At 34.7% G+C, this 15705-nt stretch overlaps 1 protein-coding gene across 1 annotated transcript in view; it reads left to right on the top strand.

Annotated features, from left to right (window-relative positions):
- Window positions 1–5455: 5455 nt before the first annotated feature.
- The window catches only part of LOC128661325 (uncharacterized), a 100678-nt gene continuing 90428 nt past the window's right edge, over window positions 5456–15705 (top strand). Inside the window, exon 1 of the mRNA XM_053715594.1 lies at window positions 5456–7112. Coding sequence (XP_053571569.1) covers window positions 5490–7112 — 1623 coding nt within the window. The 5' untranslated portion in view covers window positions 5456–5489. The remainder of the gene's footprint in view (window positions 7113–15705) is intronic.

Genomic DNA, 15705 nt, shown 5'->3' with positions numbered 1-15705 from the left:
TAGTGCATTGCTGGCACAGCTTTCACACTAAGTAACAAAGGATATTCCAGCCTCCAATATTTAAAAAGAACCTTCATTCTCTTACATGGGGTCCTCCGCAATAGAACATACGTTTCAAGCCTGCTATAGGCTCTTAAGTATACATGATTATTAAGGTTATTTTTAAATATTGGAGGCTGGAATATCCTTTGTTACTTGGACTGTATTTTTGGACGTGCCAGGTCCTTTATTCCGTGCCCCACAGGCCTAAGAAAAAGTGTGCTGTTTTCCAAACCTTTGGAGTGTTTAACAGCTTTCACACTCTCAGGCTGCTGGCAGAGACATGGTTATCCCTGCAGGTCCATTATATGATAATGTAATGTATTGTGAAAGTCCATTTAAATAACCCACGAGCCGCCACTGCAATCTACCTAATTAACCACTTCACTGCTGGGAATAAGTGTGGTGCGCAGCTGCAATTGGCGGCCTTTTAATAATTATTGCACAAGCTGTTTGTAAATAATTTCAGTGAGAAACCTAAAGTTTGTGAAAAAGTTAAAAACATTTTTTATTTGATCGCATTTGGTGGTGAAATGGTGGCATGAAATATACCAAAATGGGCCTAGATCAATATTTTGGGTTGTCTACTGCATGTGAAGGGATATTCAGGGATTCCTGACAGATATCAGTGTTACAATATAACTTGCTAATTCGGAAAAAATGGTTTGGATATAGCAAAGTGCTACTTGTATTTATTGCCCTATAACTTGCAAAGAACATGTAAACATAGGTTATTTTTAAATTTAGAAACAATTTATTTTTCGTGATTTTTTGGTGGTTGTAAATGTGTAACGGATTTTGGTGGTCAAAGTTAGAAAAAGTGATTGTTTTTCATCATATTTTATTAAAAAAATTATAGTAAATTATAGGATATCATGAAAATAATGATATCCTTAGAAAGTCCATTTAATGGCAAGAAAACGGGTATATAATATGTGTGGGTACAGTGTGTGTATATGTATGTATGTATATATATATATATATATATATATATATATATATATATATATATGTATATATATATATATATATATATATAAAAATAAAGCCCAAGAGATGCACTCGCCATGTTACAGAAAATTTATTAAAAGTGAGTTAACATTTTCGGGTAGTGACCCCCGTCTTCAGACTCCTGTGAAAAATTCACGGCGAGTGCATCTCTTGTGTTTTATTTTTGATATTATCTGGATTGCACCCCACTCTTTGATCAAGGGAACAGTGAGTGCTGATATTTGGGAAATTATTTATATATATATATATATATATATATATATATACGCGCACACACATACATACACACAGTATATTTAAGAAATATAATGTATGCTAGAAAGATTAGAAAAAGAAACTACAGTTAGTAAACAAACAATAAAAGGGTCAAATGATTAATATTGAAATACTCAGCATTGTATCACATACTGTATGTATCTAATAACTTGTTAATATTATATGTCTGTTTGCAACTAAATTATGTTAGAATAACAATTTCAATCAATAAAAAACATAATATAATGCTGTATCCTGAGATATTTTAGGACACAACAGAAAAATCTCTCACATTTAAATAAACAGTTTGTTTCCTCCTTACTTATCCATATGATAATCACACCCTGAGGGGGAGGCAGGGACTCTGTATTCATGTGACACCAGAGGGGACAATAGACATCTATATGAGAACAAAAGCCCAGGTGTGACCCTCTCATTGTCTCCCAACTGACAAGTTGTACTCATGTGAGTCACACAGAGAAAGGTGACACTTCCACATTAGTATAAATATCTGTGTAACACTCAGTGATATCACAGGAGGAACCAGAGAGACTTCATACTTACAGAGCTTCTGCTAAACGGTAATATGCAAAACCTGACATAAATCTTTATTAACAGCCTCACACTGTTGTGTTTTATATAATGATGAGAAAATATTGTTCTGTATTTTGTTATAATAAAGATAAAATATTTCACTTCATATAGGATACTGAGTTTATATAAAAAAACTCAACTATTCTTATTTAATTTGTTTTCTATACTTTTCATGCTGTGTTAATGAATTTAACGTTTAGTTATTTCATTAAAAGGCTAATTTAATACATAATTAATTACTGCAGTTTGTAAAATGAATGTTTGTAGCAGAACCAAACCATATTTTCAAGCTTGAGGAGGTCTATACAATAATACATTTGAAGGGGTTGTTCCAATGAGCAATAGATTCTTAAGTATCAGACAACCCGAATCCTGTATTTCCCTATAGGTTTATAACTAACTGTAGAGCCCAGATAAACCATTTTCATTTAATATTAGTCTGAAGCTGCTATTTGCTCCAGTAATAAATATCACTCAGCTTATGGCCCTGTTGTATCAGTCACATCACATATACTGATCTAATCATAAATATCTTGTGATCTGCATATTATTTTATTTCTAATGAGGTTATTTTATAATACAATTCTTATTTCTTTTAGCTGCACCTGTTTATCATCAGAACCGTTATCCCACTGATCTGTGACTGATTCTTGTTGTTAGTAAAGACCTTAGTAAGTGTATTCTGCACCTTCAGCTGCTGCTGTTTGTCACATGATCACAGACTTAAAGAGACAGTGTCCTGTAAATTTGGTTTTCCCTTAAAATAACAAGAAACTCCAAATGTTTTTCATCATTTAAATAGAACACAAAATTTTCAACAACTTTCCAACTGACTTCTATTATGATATTTGCTTTATTCTCTAGATATCCTTAACTGAAGCAGCAGCAATTCATTAATGGGAGCTAACTGAGCACATACAGTGAGCCAATGACAAGAGGCTTGTATGCGCCACTAATCAGCAGCTAGCAAACCATAGTGCATTATTTGCTTTGTCACAAAGGTCCTCAAGGGAATAAAGCAGATTTGATAATAGAAGGAAATTGGAAAGATGTTTAAATTTGAATCATAAAAGTTTAATTGTGACTTTGCTGTCCCTTTAATGTGTTTCTAATTACTTGTTTTACCGGTGTATAAAATAGCAAACAGTTATTTTACATAAAAAATAAACCTAAAGGTGAAATTTGCCATACACTTTATACTGTTTGTAATTTATTTTCATTATCAAATTCTACACAGCCTTTTTAACCCTTTGAGTGCTAAGCACTTTCCTACCTGGGTGCTAAGCTGATCTAAGGGTTTTTTATTATTATTATTTTAAATATTTTTGTTTATTTTCTTTCAGACCCCCACGACTTACACTGTTGGGTCTTGGGGGTCTGTAGCTGCTTAGATGCCTGAGTTACAGGCTTCTAAGCAGCATGCCTCCTTTCACTATTCTTGTCATTGTCTATTTTTAATAAAGTTGAACAGTGACGTCATCACATTATTGCATGTGACATCACAGCGCAAAACGTGAAGCCTTGGTGATGCCTGTCACTATACAAGCCTGATCGCCGGGGTAGATGTGGGTGGGAGCCCCCAGATCTCCCTCAAGGTGGGAGAGTGCTAGCAATGGCTTTGTGCCATTGTTAGCACCTGAGTGAGAAACTCTGCGATGGCTCAGAGCCATTGTTAGCACTGAAAGGGTTAATGACCTGTTATAAGGACCAGCTCCTACTTAGCATATGCAGGAGTTCAAATTTTATAAAGATATGAGTCTGTTATTGGCTGATAGCTGTCACATGGTACAGGTGCAGAACTACATTTATAAGAATACAATCTGCATTTACATTTATAAGAATCTACAATCTTGCTCTTTTAAAAATCATAGTAAGTATTGTATTTTTATTATGCATCAGTGGTTTTGTAATTCTATATTTTATGGTTCTTTTAAATGGACTAAATTTACCAAAAGAACATCTCATTATATTATCTCTCTATGTAAACACACATTCTTTATTTTCTTAACTCTTTCCAAGATAACAATTGAAATGAACATTTTAGTGCCTATTTCTCCCACACCCCATTGCAGTGTGATTTAAGTAAACTCAGTATTGACCAAGAGAAGTTAAAGGACTGGGGGTGGAGCACATGACAAAATGTCTGACAGGGAGAATTAGTTGGAAGTACAATACTAATACTGCGGTATCCAATTTAACTTTAATTTAATTTTAAACAACTGATATTTAACATTTCTTTCAGGAGAAAATATGGGTTCATATAAATGATAGAAAACAAAGATTTTAATATATTTGTAAAGTTGTGATATGGCCCCACTTTAATAGATTTACTACCATTATGTTGTATAGATCTGGGGAGATTCATATTTAAGGGGCAATTATAACACCCACAGAGCTAACTGTACTAAATGCTTGTGCTGAATCAATAGCACATATGTAATAACCCAAACAGCTGATCTGTATCACATGAATTGTTATGTGTGCCTTTAATTATACCATACGTACAGTTAATCAGAACCATTATTTATTATTATCTGTCTAAACCATTTAATATACATTTTACAGACATGGCCAGAGCACTGAGAGATATCAGGTATTGATGTAACTGGAGTGAATAAGGGAACCTTCTTCCTGAGCACAGACATTGGAGCCTGTTATCAGCATGAACTCATATGTGTTAGGTGAATAAAATAGATATGCTGACTTTAATTACTTGGAAAATAGAATAGATCACTCATTAAACAAATATAAACTATTATATTTATATCTGTGTCTTTAAGTACATTTGTGTCAGTGATGTCATAAAGAAGGAGCAACCCCCATTGGGCTGAGGAGGAGGGTAAAAAATACTACTCCTCCCTCTGTCCTTTTAGACAGATCATGTCCAACAACTGCCTAACCTTACCCCTTGACCTGGTTCATTACTTAGAACACCGGCAACTCCATTTTCCCCTGCCCTGACCTCACTCATGGAACATCCATAATTGCACTTATGCCTATCTTGTTCCCATGTGTGGAACACCTACAACTTCCCCAGTGTTCCCCACCTTAGAACCACTGCTGATTTGTGTGCTTAATTTTACAGTGAGTATTATTAAACTAAAGTTTTTGGCTGTTTATATAAATAGAACAACCACAGCCGAAAGCTAAAGATTATCATAAGGTCACTGCTTCTTACCCTCTCAAAACATCTCACACTGATGATTAGTCTGTGATGATTAATGCGTTGTGCATGAGCCGGACACGGCTGTATGGACAGTTGCTTGTGTACTTGTTCCCTGGCTGAGAACATTATACACACGCACCTTGTTTAATGCGGCCCTATAACTTGTTTTCATCAGTAATCAGTAATTTAGGTTACTATGATGTAGTAATGTTTACATTCTATGTCATCCTTTTTTAATTTGTGATTTACAGGTAAATACATTTAAAAATACAAAACAGAAGACATTTTTGAGTATAACAAAATGTTTTTATTGAGATGGATTATATTATAAATAATAAACATTATTTACATTTATTACATTTATTTTTATGTAGACAAACAGATGAATAGTTCATATCCATCCTTTACTCCAGGAAGCCTCAGAATGATACCACAAACTCCAATAGTCTCAGACACCAATGGCTATTCACAAACATTGGGGATAGCACAGCAGATATTTAAAGAAGATGGTGAATTGGCAGGAACTTGGAAGCAATCATTATGTACAAAGAGTAATTTAGTCATTAAACAAGAGGACAACATTTATGACTTATCTAGTGGAATTATTATTTCAGAGGATAAACCACACACATTTACTGAGTTTTCAAAACATATTAAAGAAGGGAAAAGTCTACAGTCTAGCCAAATGATTCATACAAAGGAGAAACCTTTCAAATCTACAGAAAGTGAGAAAAGCTTTAGATGGAAGTCTAATTTACTAGAACACCACAAAATTCACACAGGTGAGAAACCACACACATGTACTGAGTGTGACAAATGTTTTACACAAATGGATCATCTGAAAACTCATAAAAAGATTCACTCAGGAGAAAAGCCTTTCACATGTACAGAGTGTGGAAAAAGTTTTACACGAATGTATTGTCTGAAAACTCATGAAAGGACTCACTCAGGAGAAAAGCCTTTCACATGTACAGAATGTGGAAAAAGTTTTACAGAAAAGAGTTATCTGAAAACTCATGAAAGGATTCACACAGGAGAAAAACCTTTCCCATCTACAGAGTGTGGAACATGTTTTACAGAAAAGAGTAATCTGAAAAGTCACAAAAGGATTCACACAGGAGAAAAGCCTTTCACATGTACAGAGCGTGGAAAATGTTTTACAGTAAAGAGTAATCTGAAAACTCATGAAAAGATTCACACAGGGGAAAAGCCTTTCACATGTACAGAGTGTGGAAAAAGTTTTACAGAAAAGAGGAGTCTGAAAAAGCATGAAAAGATTCACACAGGAGAAAAGCCTTTCACATGTACAGAGTGTGGAAAAAGTTTTACACGAATGGATTATCTGAAAACTCATGAAAGGACTCACTCAGGAAAAAAGCCGTTCATATGTACAGAATGTGGAAAAAGTTTTACACAAAAGAGTAATCTGAAAACTCATGAAAGGATTCACACAGGAGAAAAGCCTTTCACATGTACAGAGTGTGGAAAAAGTTTTACACATATGAGTAATCTGGAAACTCATGAAAAGATTCACACAGGGGAAAAGCCTTTCACATGTACAGAGTGTGGAAAAAGTTTTACAGAAAAGAGTCATCTGAAACGTCATGAAAGGATTCACACAGGGGAAAAGCCTTTTACATGTACAGAGTGTGGGAAAAGTTTTACAGAAAAGGGTTATCTGAAACGTCATGAAAGGATTCACACAGGGGAAAAGCTTTTCACATGTACAGAGTGTGGGAAAAGTTTTACCGAAAAGGGTCATCTGAAAAGTCACAAAAGGATTCACACAGGAGAAAAGCCTTTCACATGTACAGAGTGTGGGAAAAGTTTTACAGAAAAGTGTAATCTGAAAAGTCACAAAAGGATTCACACAGGGAAAAAACCTTTCACGTGTACAGAGTGTGGAAAATGTTTTACAGAAAATAGTAGTCTGGAAACTCATGAAATGATTCACACAGGGGAAAAGCCTTTCACATGTACAGAGTGTGGAAAAAGTTTTACACATATGAGTAATCTGAAAAACCATGAAAGGATTCACAAGGGAAGAAACCTTTCAAATGTTTAGAAAGTGGAAAAAAGGTTTTTATTGAAATCAATTATTATAAAACACCAAATATATATTTTTTTATATTTCTGTTTATTTTCCAATTACATAATACATTTAAAGCAAAAAGCATTTTTATCACACAGGACAACATCTATTATAACAATAATTTAAACACAAAAAACTGTCCCAGGGTATTTGATCAAGTATAATACATTATAAAATAACATAATAAAAAAATAAAAAATAAAGCAGAAAAAAGAAGTCCAGTATAAGCCTTAACTTCATCCTGGAGAGAAAAAAAAAGAAGAAAAGGACCCACCACCATGACCGCCCCTAGCAAAGATCTCTAGAGATTATCTCCCATTGCTCTAAAAGTTTAGATGATCTGAATGGGGAGAGAATTTGGTTTAATTCTGCTAGTGGTAGGTATTTGATAAAGCACTCCCATTTGGATAGAGTTTTAGCAACAAATGTCTCTCCAGAGCTACATGGGCTGTATTGTTCCAAAATGAATTAATCTTTCAAGGAATTAATAACCATGCTTAAAGTGGGAGGTTTTATATTTTTCCAGGTCCTACAAATTAGATTGTGACCCAAGATTATACTTAAATTAAGTAACTTAGTTCTGGATCCCCATAGTTTCCCATTACAGAGAAATATGATATCGTAAATAGAAAATTGAATTTCTTCCTTACAAATTTTACTCATAAAAAACTGTAATTTGGCCCAGAATTGTCTTATTTTGGGGCGGTTATATATGCAGCGAATTAAGTTAGCGTCTGGCAACCGGCATTTTACACACCCTATATCCTTAGTTTTAGACCATTTTTTTAACCAACGGGGGGTCATACATGCTTGGTGTAATAATTTTAATTGAGACTGAATTCTATCCATTAAAGCAGTATCTTTTTTCACTTTTTTTGATGAGAGTAGGAGAGGTCTCATTTAGATCTGTTTTTACCCAATTAGTTGAAAGCGAGATCAGATTTTTTTTATATTATTTTCTTTGGTTAGATTAGCATATAAATAAGAAATTTTATAATTCCCAGTCATGTAAATATTTATAAGGCTATCAATAACCTGCCATTCCCTGTTAATAGTATTAATATTAATTAATTTCGTACAGAAGTGTCTGACCTGTAAGAAAGCAAAGTAATTTAGGTTCGAGATTTGAAATTCCTTTTTTAATTGTTGAAAAGTTTTCACTTTTCGGTTAACTAAATCTATAAATTGGTGTACATACTCTAATCCTTTATTCTTCCAAAGAGCTAAAGGGTAGTCTTGTAAGATAGGTGTAAAATCTGGGTTGCCTAAAATAGGTAAATAATTTGAAACACTAGGATTAATTAAACAGCGAGTACACATCTTACTCCAAGCAACAACCTGCTCTTTAAAGATTTGTAAATTTTGAAGTGGCTTTGGGAGTTTATGTGGTTTTATATGTAATATTACTTGCAAGGTATGAGGTTTTACCATTTCTGATTCTATTTCCAATAAAGCAAAATGACCCATTTGAGTCAGCCAATCCAAAGCTACTTTAGAGAGACATGCAATAGAGTATGCTTCAGTGTTCAGTAGTGACCAGCCACCTGAGTTCTTATCTAGTTGAAGCTTTCTTAAGGTAATTTTAGGAGATTTTTTACCCCATAAATCTTTTGTAATAGACTTATTCAGTAAGTTAAAGGGACACTGAACCCAATTTTTTTTCTTTCATGATTCAGATAGAGCATGCAATTTTAAGCAACTTTTTAATTTACTCCTATTATCAATTTTTATTCGTTCTCTTGCTATCTTTTTTAAAAAAAAGAAGGAATCTAAGCTAAGGAGCCAGCACATTTTGGTTTCAGCACCATGGACAGCACTTGTTTATTGGTGCTGTTCAATTAGCAAGGACAACCCGATTCGTTCACCAAAAATAGGCCGGCATCTAAACTTACATTCTTGCTTTTCAAATAAACATACCAAGAGAATGAAGAAAATTTGATAATAGGAGTAAATTAGAAAGTTGTTTAAAATTTCATGCTCTATCTGAATCACGAAAGAAAAAAAATTGGGTTCAGTGTCCCTTTAAGATCTTGTTTGTTAATTATCAAAGGTATATTTTGCAGAATATACAATAGCTTTGGAAATGCTATCATTTTAAACAAGTTAATTTTGCCAAATATATTTAAGGGTAGAGCTGTCCATCTGGCTATTTCTAATAATATCTTTTTAATTATGATCTTATAATTCAGGTCATACCAAAGATTTGGGGAATTTGAAATATTTATACCCAGATATATGTCCCTTAGCTTCTTTGAAAGGGTGATTCGAGCATGATTGCATATTTTTGTTTAACCATAAAACTTCTGATTTATTTAATTTTAATTTATATCTGGCAAAAGTACTGAATTCATGCATCAAATTCACTATCTTAGTTAAAAGTATTATTGGTAAATAAAAGTAGGTCATCCACATATAAGGACAGTTTAACTGCCTTAGTACCAATTTGTATAACATTTATGCTATTTCGAATATAAGCTGCAAGAGGTTTAATTGCCAAGTCAAATATAAGTGGCGAAAGAAGGCAACCCTGTCTGGTCCCTCTACTTAAACAGAATCAGATCTCTCTCTATTAATTATAAGAGCAGCTTTAGGAAAATGATATAGCTTCTGAAGTAGCTGAAACATGGGACCCTTGAAACCAAATTCTGAAAGTGTGGTAAAGATATGATCCCATGACAGGAAATCAAAAGCTTTTTCCACGTCTAGGCATAAAATAGCATTATCTGTTTTTTGCAGTAAAGGGTCTGATATATCCTTTAAATATGCTATATTGGAGACGGTTAAAAAAACCTTTTCTAAAGTTAGTAAATGAGGTCCGTCCTTTAATAAAGCTTGTTTTATATGGGTGTATAATGATTTTTTGAAACCTATTTGCTAGGATAGAGGGGAAGATCTTATAATCAGAGTTTAGAAGAGAGATTGGACGATAAGAGTCCATTTTTTCAGCTTGTTTATTAGGTATTAAAATTAAAGTAATAAAAGATTCAGAAAAGGATTTGGGAAAACATTTTTTTGTATTACTTAAATATTCATTGTAAAGTTTTGTAAGAATTGGTGTAACAACCTCTATCAATAGCTTATAATACTCATTAGGTAATTGGTCCGGTCCTTCTGTCTTATTTAGGGCTAGGCTCCTAACTACCTCACAAACTTCTTCTTGAGAGATTTCTTTATTTAAACTTTCTAACTGCCCCACATTAAGTTGTGGGAGGGACACATTTTTCCAGAATATTTCCTTTTGCGCAAAATCTATAGAAGGCTGTGTATATATTTGTTCATAATATTTTTTTTAAATGCTTCTTTAATTTGAGATTTATGAGTTAATAATAATGTTTCCATTTGTATAGTTTTACTGCTCTTATAACTAGAATAATTTTTATTTAATTTGGCAAGAAATTTGTCTATTTTATTCCCATGTTGTAAAAAGGCAGATCTAGCTTTTAGATTTTGTGTTTCAGTTTTCTGTAATCTCTTTCCTTTTTACAATCCAAATATTTGTTCCAGTTTGCTAGGGTGGAGTTCTTTTTATGTTTAATGAACATATTTGTAACTTGATTGTACAATTGATTTTCTCTCTCCTTTTTTCTTTTTTTTATTGACTTTCCTGTTATTTGCCAAAATTTCCCCTCTCATGACTGCTTTGAAAGCTTCCCAGAAAGTATCTATTTTCTTAGTCCGGTATTCTATATATTATTTTCCACATACTCCGACCATTTAATTTTCAAGAAGTTTTTAAATTGCATGTCCATATATAGAAAAGTAGGAAATCTTAATGTATTACTAGTTTGCAATTTGTGGAAGGTAATAAACAAAGTTATTGGCACATGATCAGAAATGGTTCTTCTCTATGGATGTGGTTAAGTGATCTGATATCAGAAAATAATCTATCCTAGACTGAGATTGATGTGATTTGGATCTACACGTATAGTTGTGAACATCTGGATTCCGGATACACCAAATATCCACTACATTGAGATTATTGCTAATTGTTCTACTTATCTGAGTTTCCCATCTTGAATTTGTATTAATTGTAGGGCCCAGTCTATTGTAGCTTCTATCTAGGATAGCCTTGGGTGCTAAATTAAAACCTCCTATTATCTGGTTATTATTTGTTACAGTTAGTAAGCGCCCAAAACTTCCCATCATGAGTGTTTGGGCCATAAATATTACAAATTGCATATTTTTATGATTATATTCCAAGCTAAGAATTATATATCTGGCCTCTTTGTCAGTTTCTACTTTTAAAATGTTATACTCCAGATCCTTATGAATTAGGATAGCCACACCTCTCTTCCTACCCATACACGGAGTGGCAAATATTTCTCCCACCTATCTCTATTTTAATTTCTGAGCCTCACTAATAGAAAGATGGGTCTCTTGTAATAGAGCAATGCTTGTATTTAGGGTTTTCAAATGATTGAGTATGGCTTTTCTTTTAATGGGGGAGGTTATCCCACCTACATTCCACTACGTCAATTTTAGCTTCAACATTTATGTATATATATATATATACAAAGAAGGAGCCTGGACTAGTGCTAAGTTATGGAGGACAAAGTAGAGGAGGAGGGGGAGGAAAAATAAAATAAAAAAGAGAACCAAACAAATACAGCACGTACAGTCATTCTACCTATTCCACAGCTTTACTCCTTATATCTTAATAACATCATTTATTTCCTTTTTTGCTGTTGTCTAAAAATTGTTTAGCTTCTTCAACTGGGCTAATAATGGTAACCCCAGTGTGTAGACTTATCCTTAATCTGACTGGGTATAGTCTAGCAAGCCACATGCTGTATTAAATTTCAGACCTATGTCATGATAGGCATAGTAATAGAGACGAAAAGAAGCCAAAAAAAAACCTGGGACAATAGTATATGGGTTATGTAGTATTATCAAGCCGGTTATTTTGAGGTGGCCAGCTATATTAGTGAAAAAAAGGAAGAGTACTTAACTTATGGTTCAATGTCCAGCAGAATCTTGTGTGTTTTATTACAGTGGATTTTTCCTCTTTGTCTTTAGTCTGCACGGCAAAAACTTCCTATGCAAATATTCTCTGCTTCAATGTTAATTGTCTCCTATCCGCTCTCTAGGCCAGAGGATAATAGCAGGGTGACCCGAGTATGTGCTTGACTCAAGTCTGCTTTCTCGGTCTCAGCAGGTCCTGGGAGTCTTTTTCAGAGGGTCCATATAGGCTCACTGCAGTCAGTAACTTTTTATGGGCTTTAGTCTGCACATCGCCAGTTCCTGTGTAAGTATACTCAGCAAACACCTCCTACCCACTCTCGAGACCAGGAAATATAGCAAGGGCGGATCAGGTGAACTCCCGACTCACCTCTGCTTACTAGGTCTCTGCGGGTCCTGGGAGGTCTGATTTACAGGGAGAGTCTCTTACACCACTGCTCTTAGACCTCTTAGTGCATCCAATTCTAAGCAGAAAAAGGTTTTTGGACCACAATGTTTTCACAAGCTCTGTGATTTTACAAAGCCTTATGCCCGCTGCACTCTTCCAAGTAATGTCTGTGTTTTCCACCTGAGGTATTGGTACGTTTGGAAGAAGGACTGCTGCCTGCACCAGTAGGCAATTCTGGGCATGTTAGAGGCTTCCTCCTTACACCTGGTTCATAGTCAGGACCTTGCTCCGGAAGGTTACAAAAACTTCCCTGACTAGGAGTATTACGGATTAGGGTAAGCTTGGTACGACGTCCGCCGAACACACTTGGTGCTCAGTGCTCCTGGGAGTCATGCAAGCGTGCTGTTCTTCTGCTACCGTCCACACCGGAAGCCTCAAAACACCAAATATTTATACACAAATAAAATTTATATACCCAGTGTACAAACCTTTTTACAGTTATCCTAAAGAGGACAAACTCTCTAAATAGAAGCATCAAAAACGATCCTATTGTAAATAATACTTTCTAATCCCAGTTATAAAATCCCCAGATTGGAAGAGCTCTCCTGCTGTCCTTTGTTCCTCTATATATGTGCACCTCAGTTTCTCTCGTACCAATGTGATAGAATCCAAACACCACACAGGAATATACAGATCTGTCCTCATACTGACCAGTTTACACAACCATTCACCCCACAGCACCCCCAGTGTTGTTTATTAATATGTCAGTATTAGGAGTTGTACATTTGTTTTACATAGGGGAGAAAATAATTATATTTACAGAATAAAGGAGTCTTTATATGAATAGAGTGTTAGATAGGCTGACCATATTGCCGCTTTAAAAAGGGACACATATGAAAAATACATATGTCAGGGCCGTTTTCAGGGCTGTTTAAAGAAATGTTTTTTATAAGAACCCTGACATATGTATTTTTCATATGTGTCCCTTTTTAAAGCGGCAATATGGTCACCCTAGTGTTAGAGAATTATATAAACAAGAACATCAGTCTCATATGATTGACATCTGGGAAATATATTTAATGTGCACATCATGTGGATAAACCTTTTCTTATAGCAATAGATGCTTAGCATTGTACATGTTATATACCAGAGGAATTACTGAGGGGAAACTGATTTTATTTCATGAGACACAATATCAGTAACAGGTACATACGTGATCATAATCAGTATAATTTAAATGGCTACTATAACCTACATGTATACTGGGTATGTAATATGTGTCTCATGTGATCATAATCAGTATAATTTAAATGGCTACTATAACCTACATGTATACTGCGTATGTAATATGTGTGTCATGTGATCATAATCAGTTTAATTTAAATGGCTACTATAACCTACATGTATACTGGGTATGTAATATGTGTGTCATGTGATCATAATCAGTTTAATTTAAATGGCTACTATAACCTACATGTATACTGGGTATGTAATATGTGTGTCATGTGATCATAATCAGTTTAATTTAAATGGCTACTATAACCTACATGTATACTGGGTATGTAATATGTGTGTCATGTTCTGTAACTTGATATTATGTCTGTTAGATGATTTCATGTTAGTTAGAAGCCACAAGAACTGATAATAGCACATACTGTATATATAAAGGGAACATTATGGGGGGTAGTTATCAAGCCGTCTACTTTTCTGGCTTCGCCGGCCCAATACGTCCGCCTAAGCTCGCCTACCTTCGCCGCCGCGGACCTTGAATACGTTCGCCTAAGTTATCAAATAAAGCTGTCAAAAAGCCGCGGGGCGATGAGCAGCGGACTGTGAGAGTTATCACTCATCCGATCTCGCTGCCCTTCGGCTTTTTCCCAGCTTTATTGCTTTTATTGATCCAATCAGCCAATCATCCAATCAGATTGAGCTTTATTGCTTTTATTGATCCAATCAGCCAATCAGCCAATCAGATTGAGCTCGCATTCTATTGGCTGATCGGAACAGCCAATAGAATGCGAGCTCAATCTGATTGGCTGATTCCATCAGCCGATCAGATTTTTCCTACCTTAATTCCGATTGGCTGATAGAATCCTATCAGCCAATCGGAATTGAGGGGACACCATCTTGGATGACGTCCCTTAAAGGAGCCGTCATTCGTCGTAGTCCGTCGGTGAAGAAGGTGGTTCCGCGTCGGCGGAAGGAAGATTCAAGACCCGGCTTGGAAGATGACTTCGCCCGGATAGAAGACCTCTTCAGCGCCTCTTTGAAGATGACATCGGCCGGATCGAAGACTTCTTCAGCGCCGCCTGGATGATGACTTCATCGGATGGAAGATTTCTTCAGCGCCGCTTGGAGGATTAACTTCTTCCGCTCCGGATGTCCTCTTCAGTTCCATCGGTGGCTCGGCTGAGTGAAGACGACTCAAGGTAGGATGATCTTCAGGGGATTAGTGTTAGGTTTTTGTAAGGGGGGTTTGGGTTAGATTAGGGGTATGTGGGTGGTGGGTTTTAATGTTGGGGGGGGGTTGTATTTTTCTTTTACAGGCAAAAGAGCTGAACTTTTTGGGGCATGCCCCCACAAATGGCCCTTTTAAGGGCTGGTAAGGTAAAAGAGCTTTGAAATTTATGTAATTTAGAATAGGGTAGGGATTTTTTTTATTTTGGGGGGTTTGTTATTTTATTAGGGGGCTTAGATTAGGTGTAAGTAGCTTAAAATTGTTGTAATATTTTTAACATGTTTGTAACTTAATTTTTTATTTTTTGTAACTTAGCTTTTTTATTTTTTGTACTTTAGTTAGTTTATGTAATTGTATTTCATTGTAGTTATTTGTAGGTAGTTTATTTAGTTAATTTAACGATAGTGTAGTATTAGGTTTAATTGTAACTTAAGTTAGGATTTATTTTACAGGTAATTTTGTATTTCTTTTAGCTAGGTAGTTATTAAATAGTTAATAACTATTTAATAACTATTCTAACTAGCTAAAATAAATACAAAGTTACCTGTAAACTAAATATAAATCCTAAGATAGCTATAAATAAGTATTAATTACATTGTAGCTATCTTAGTGTTTATTTTACAGGTAAGTATTTATTTTTAAATAGGAATAATTTATTAAAGTATAGTGTAGTGTTAGGTGTAATTGTAACTTAGGTTAGGATTTATTTCACAGGTACATTTCTCTTTATTTTAGCTAGGTAA

Source organism: Bombina bombina, chromosome 5, assembly GCF_027579735.1.
Source record: "Bombina bombina isolate aBomBom1 chromosome 5, aBomBom1.pri, whole genome shotgun sequence".
NCBI lineage: Eukaryota > Metazoa > Chordata > Amphibia > Anura > Bombinatoridae > Bombina > Bombina bombina.
This window is presented reverse-complemented; position numbering and strand designations above follow the sequence as displayed.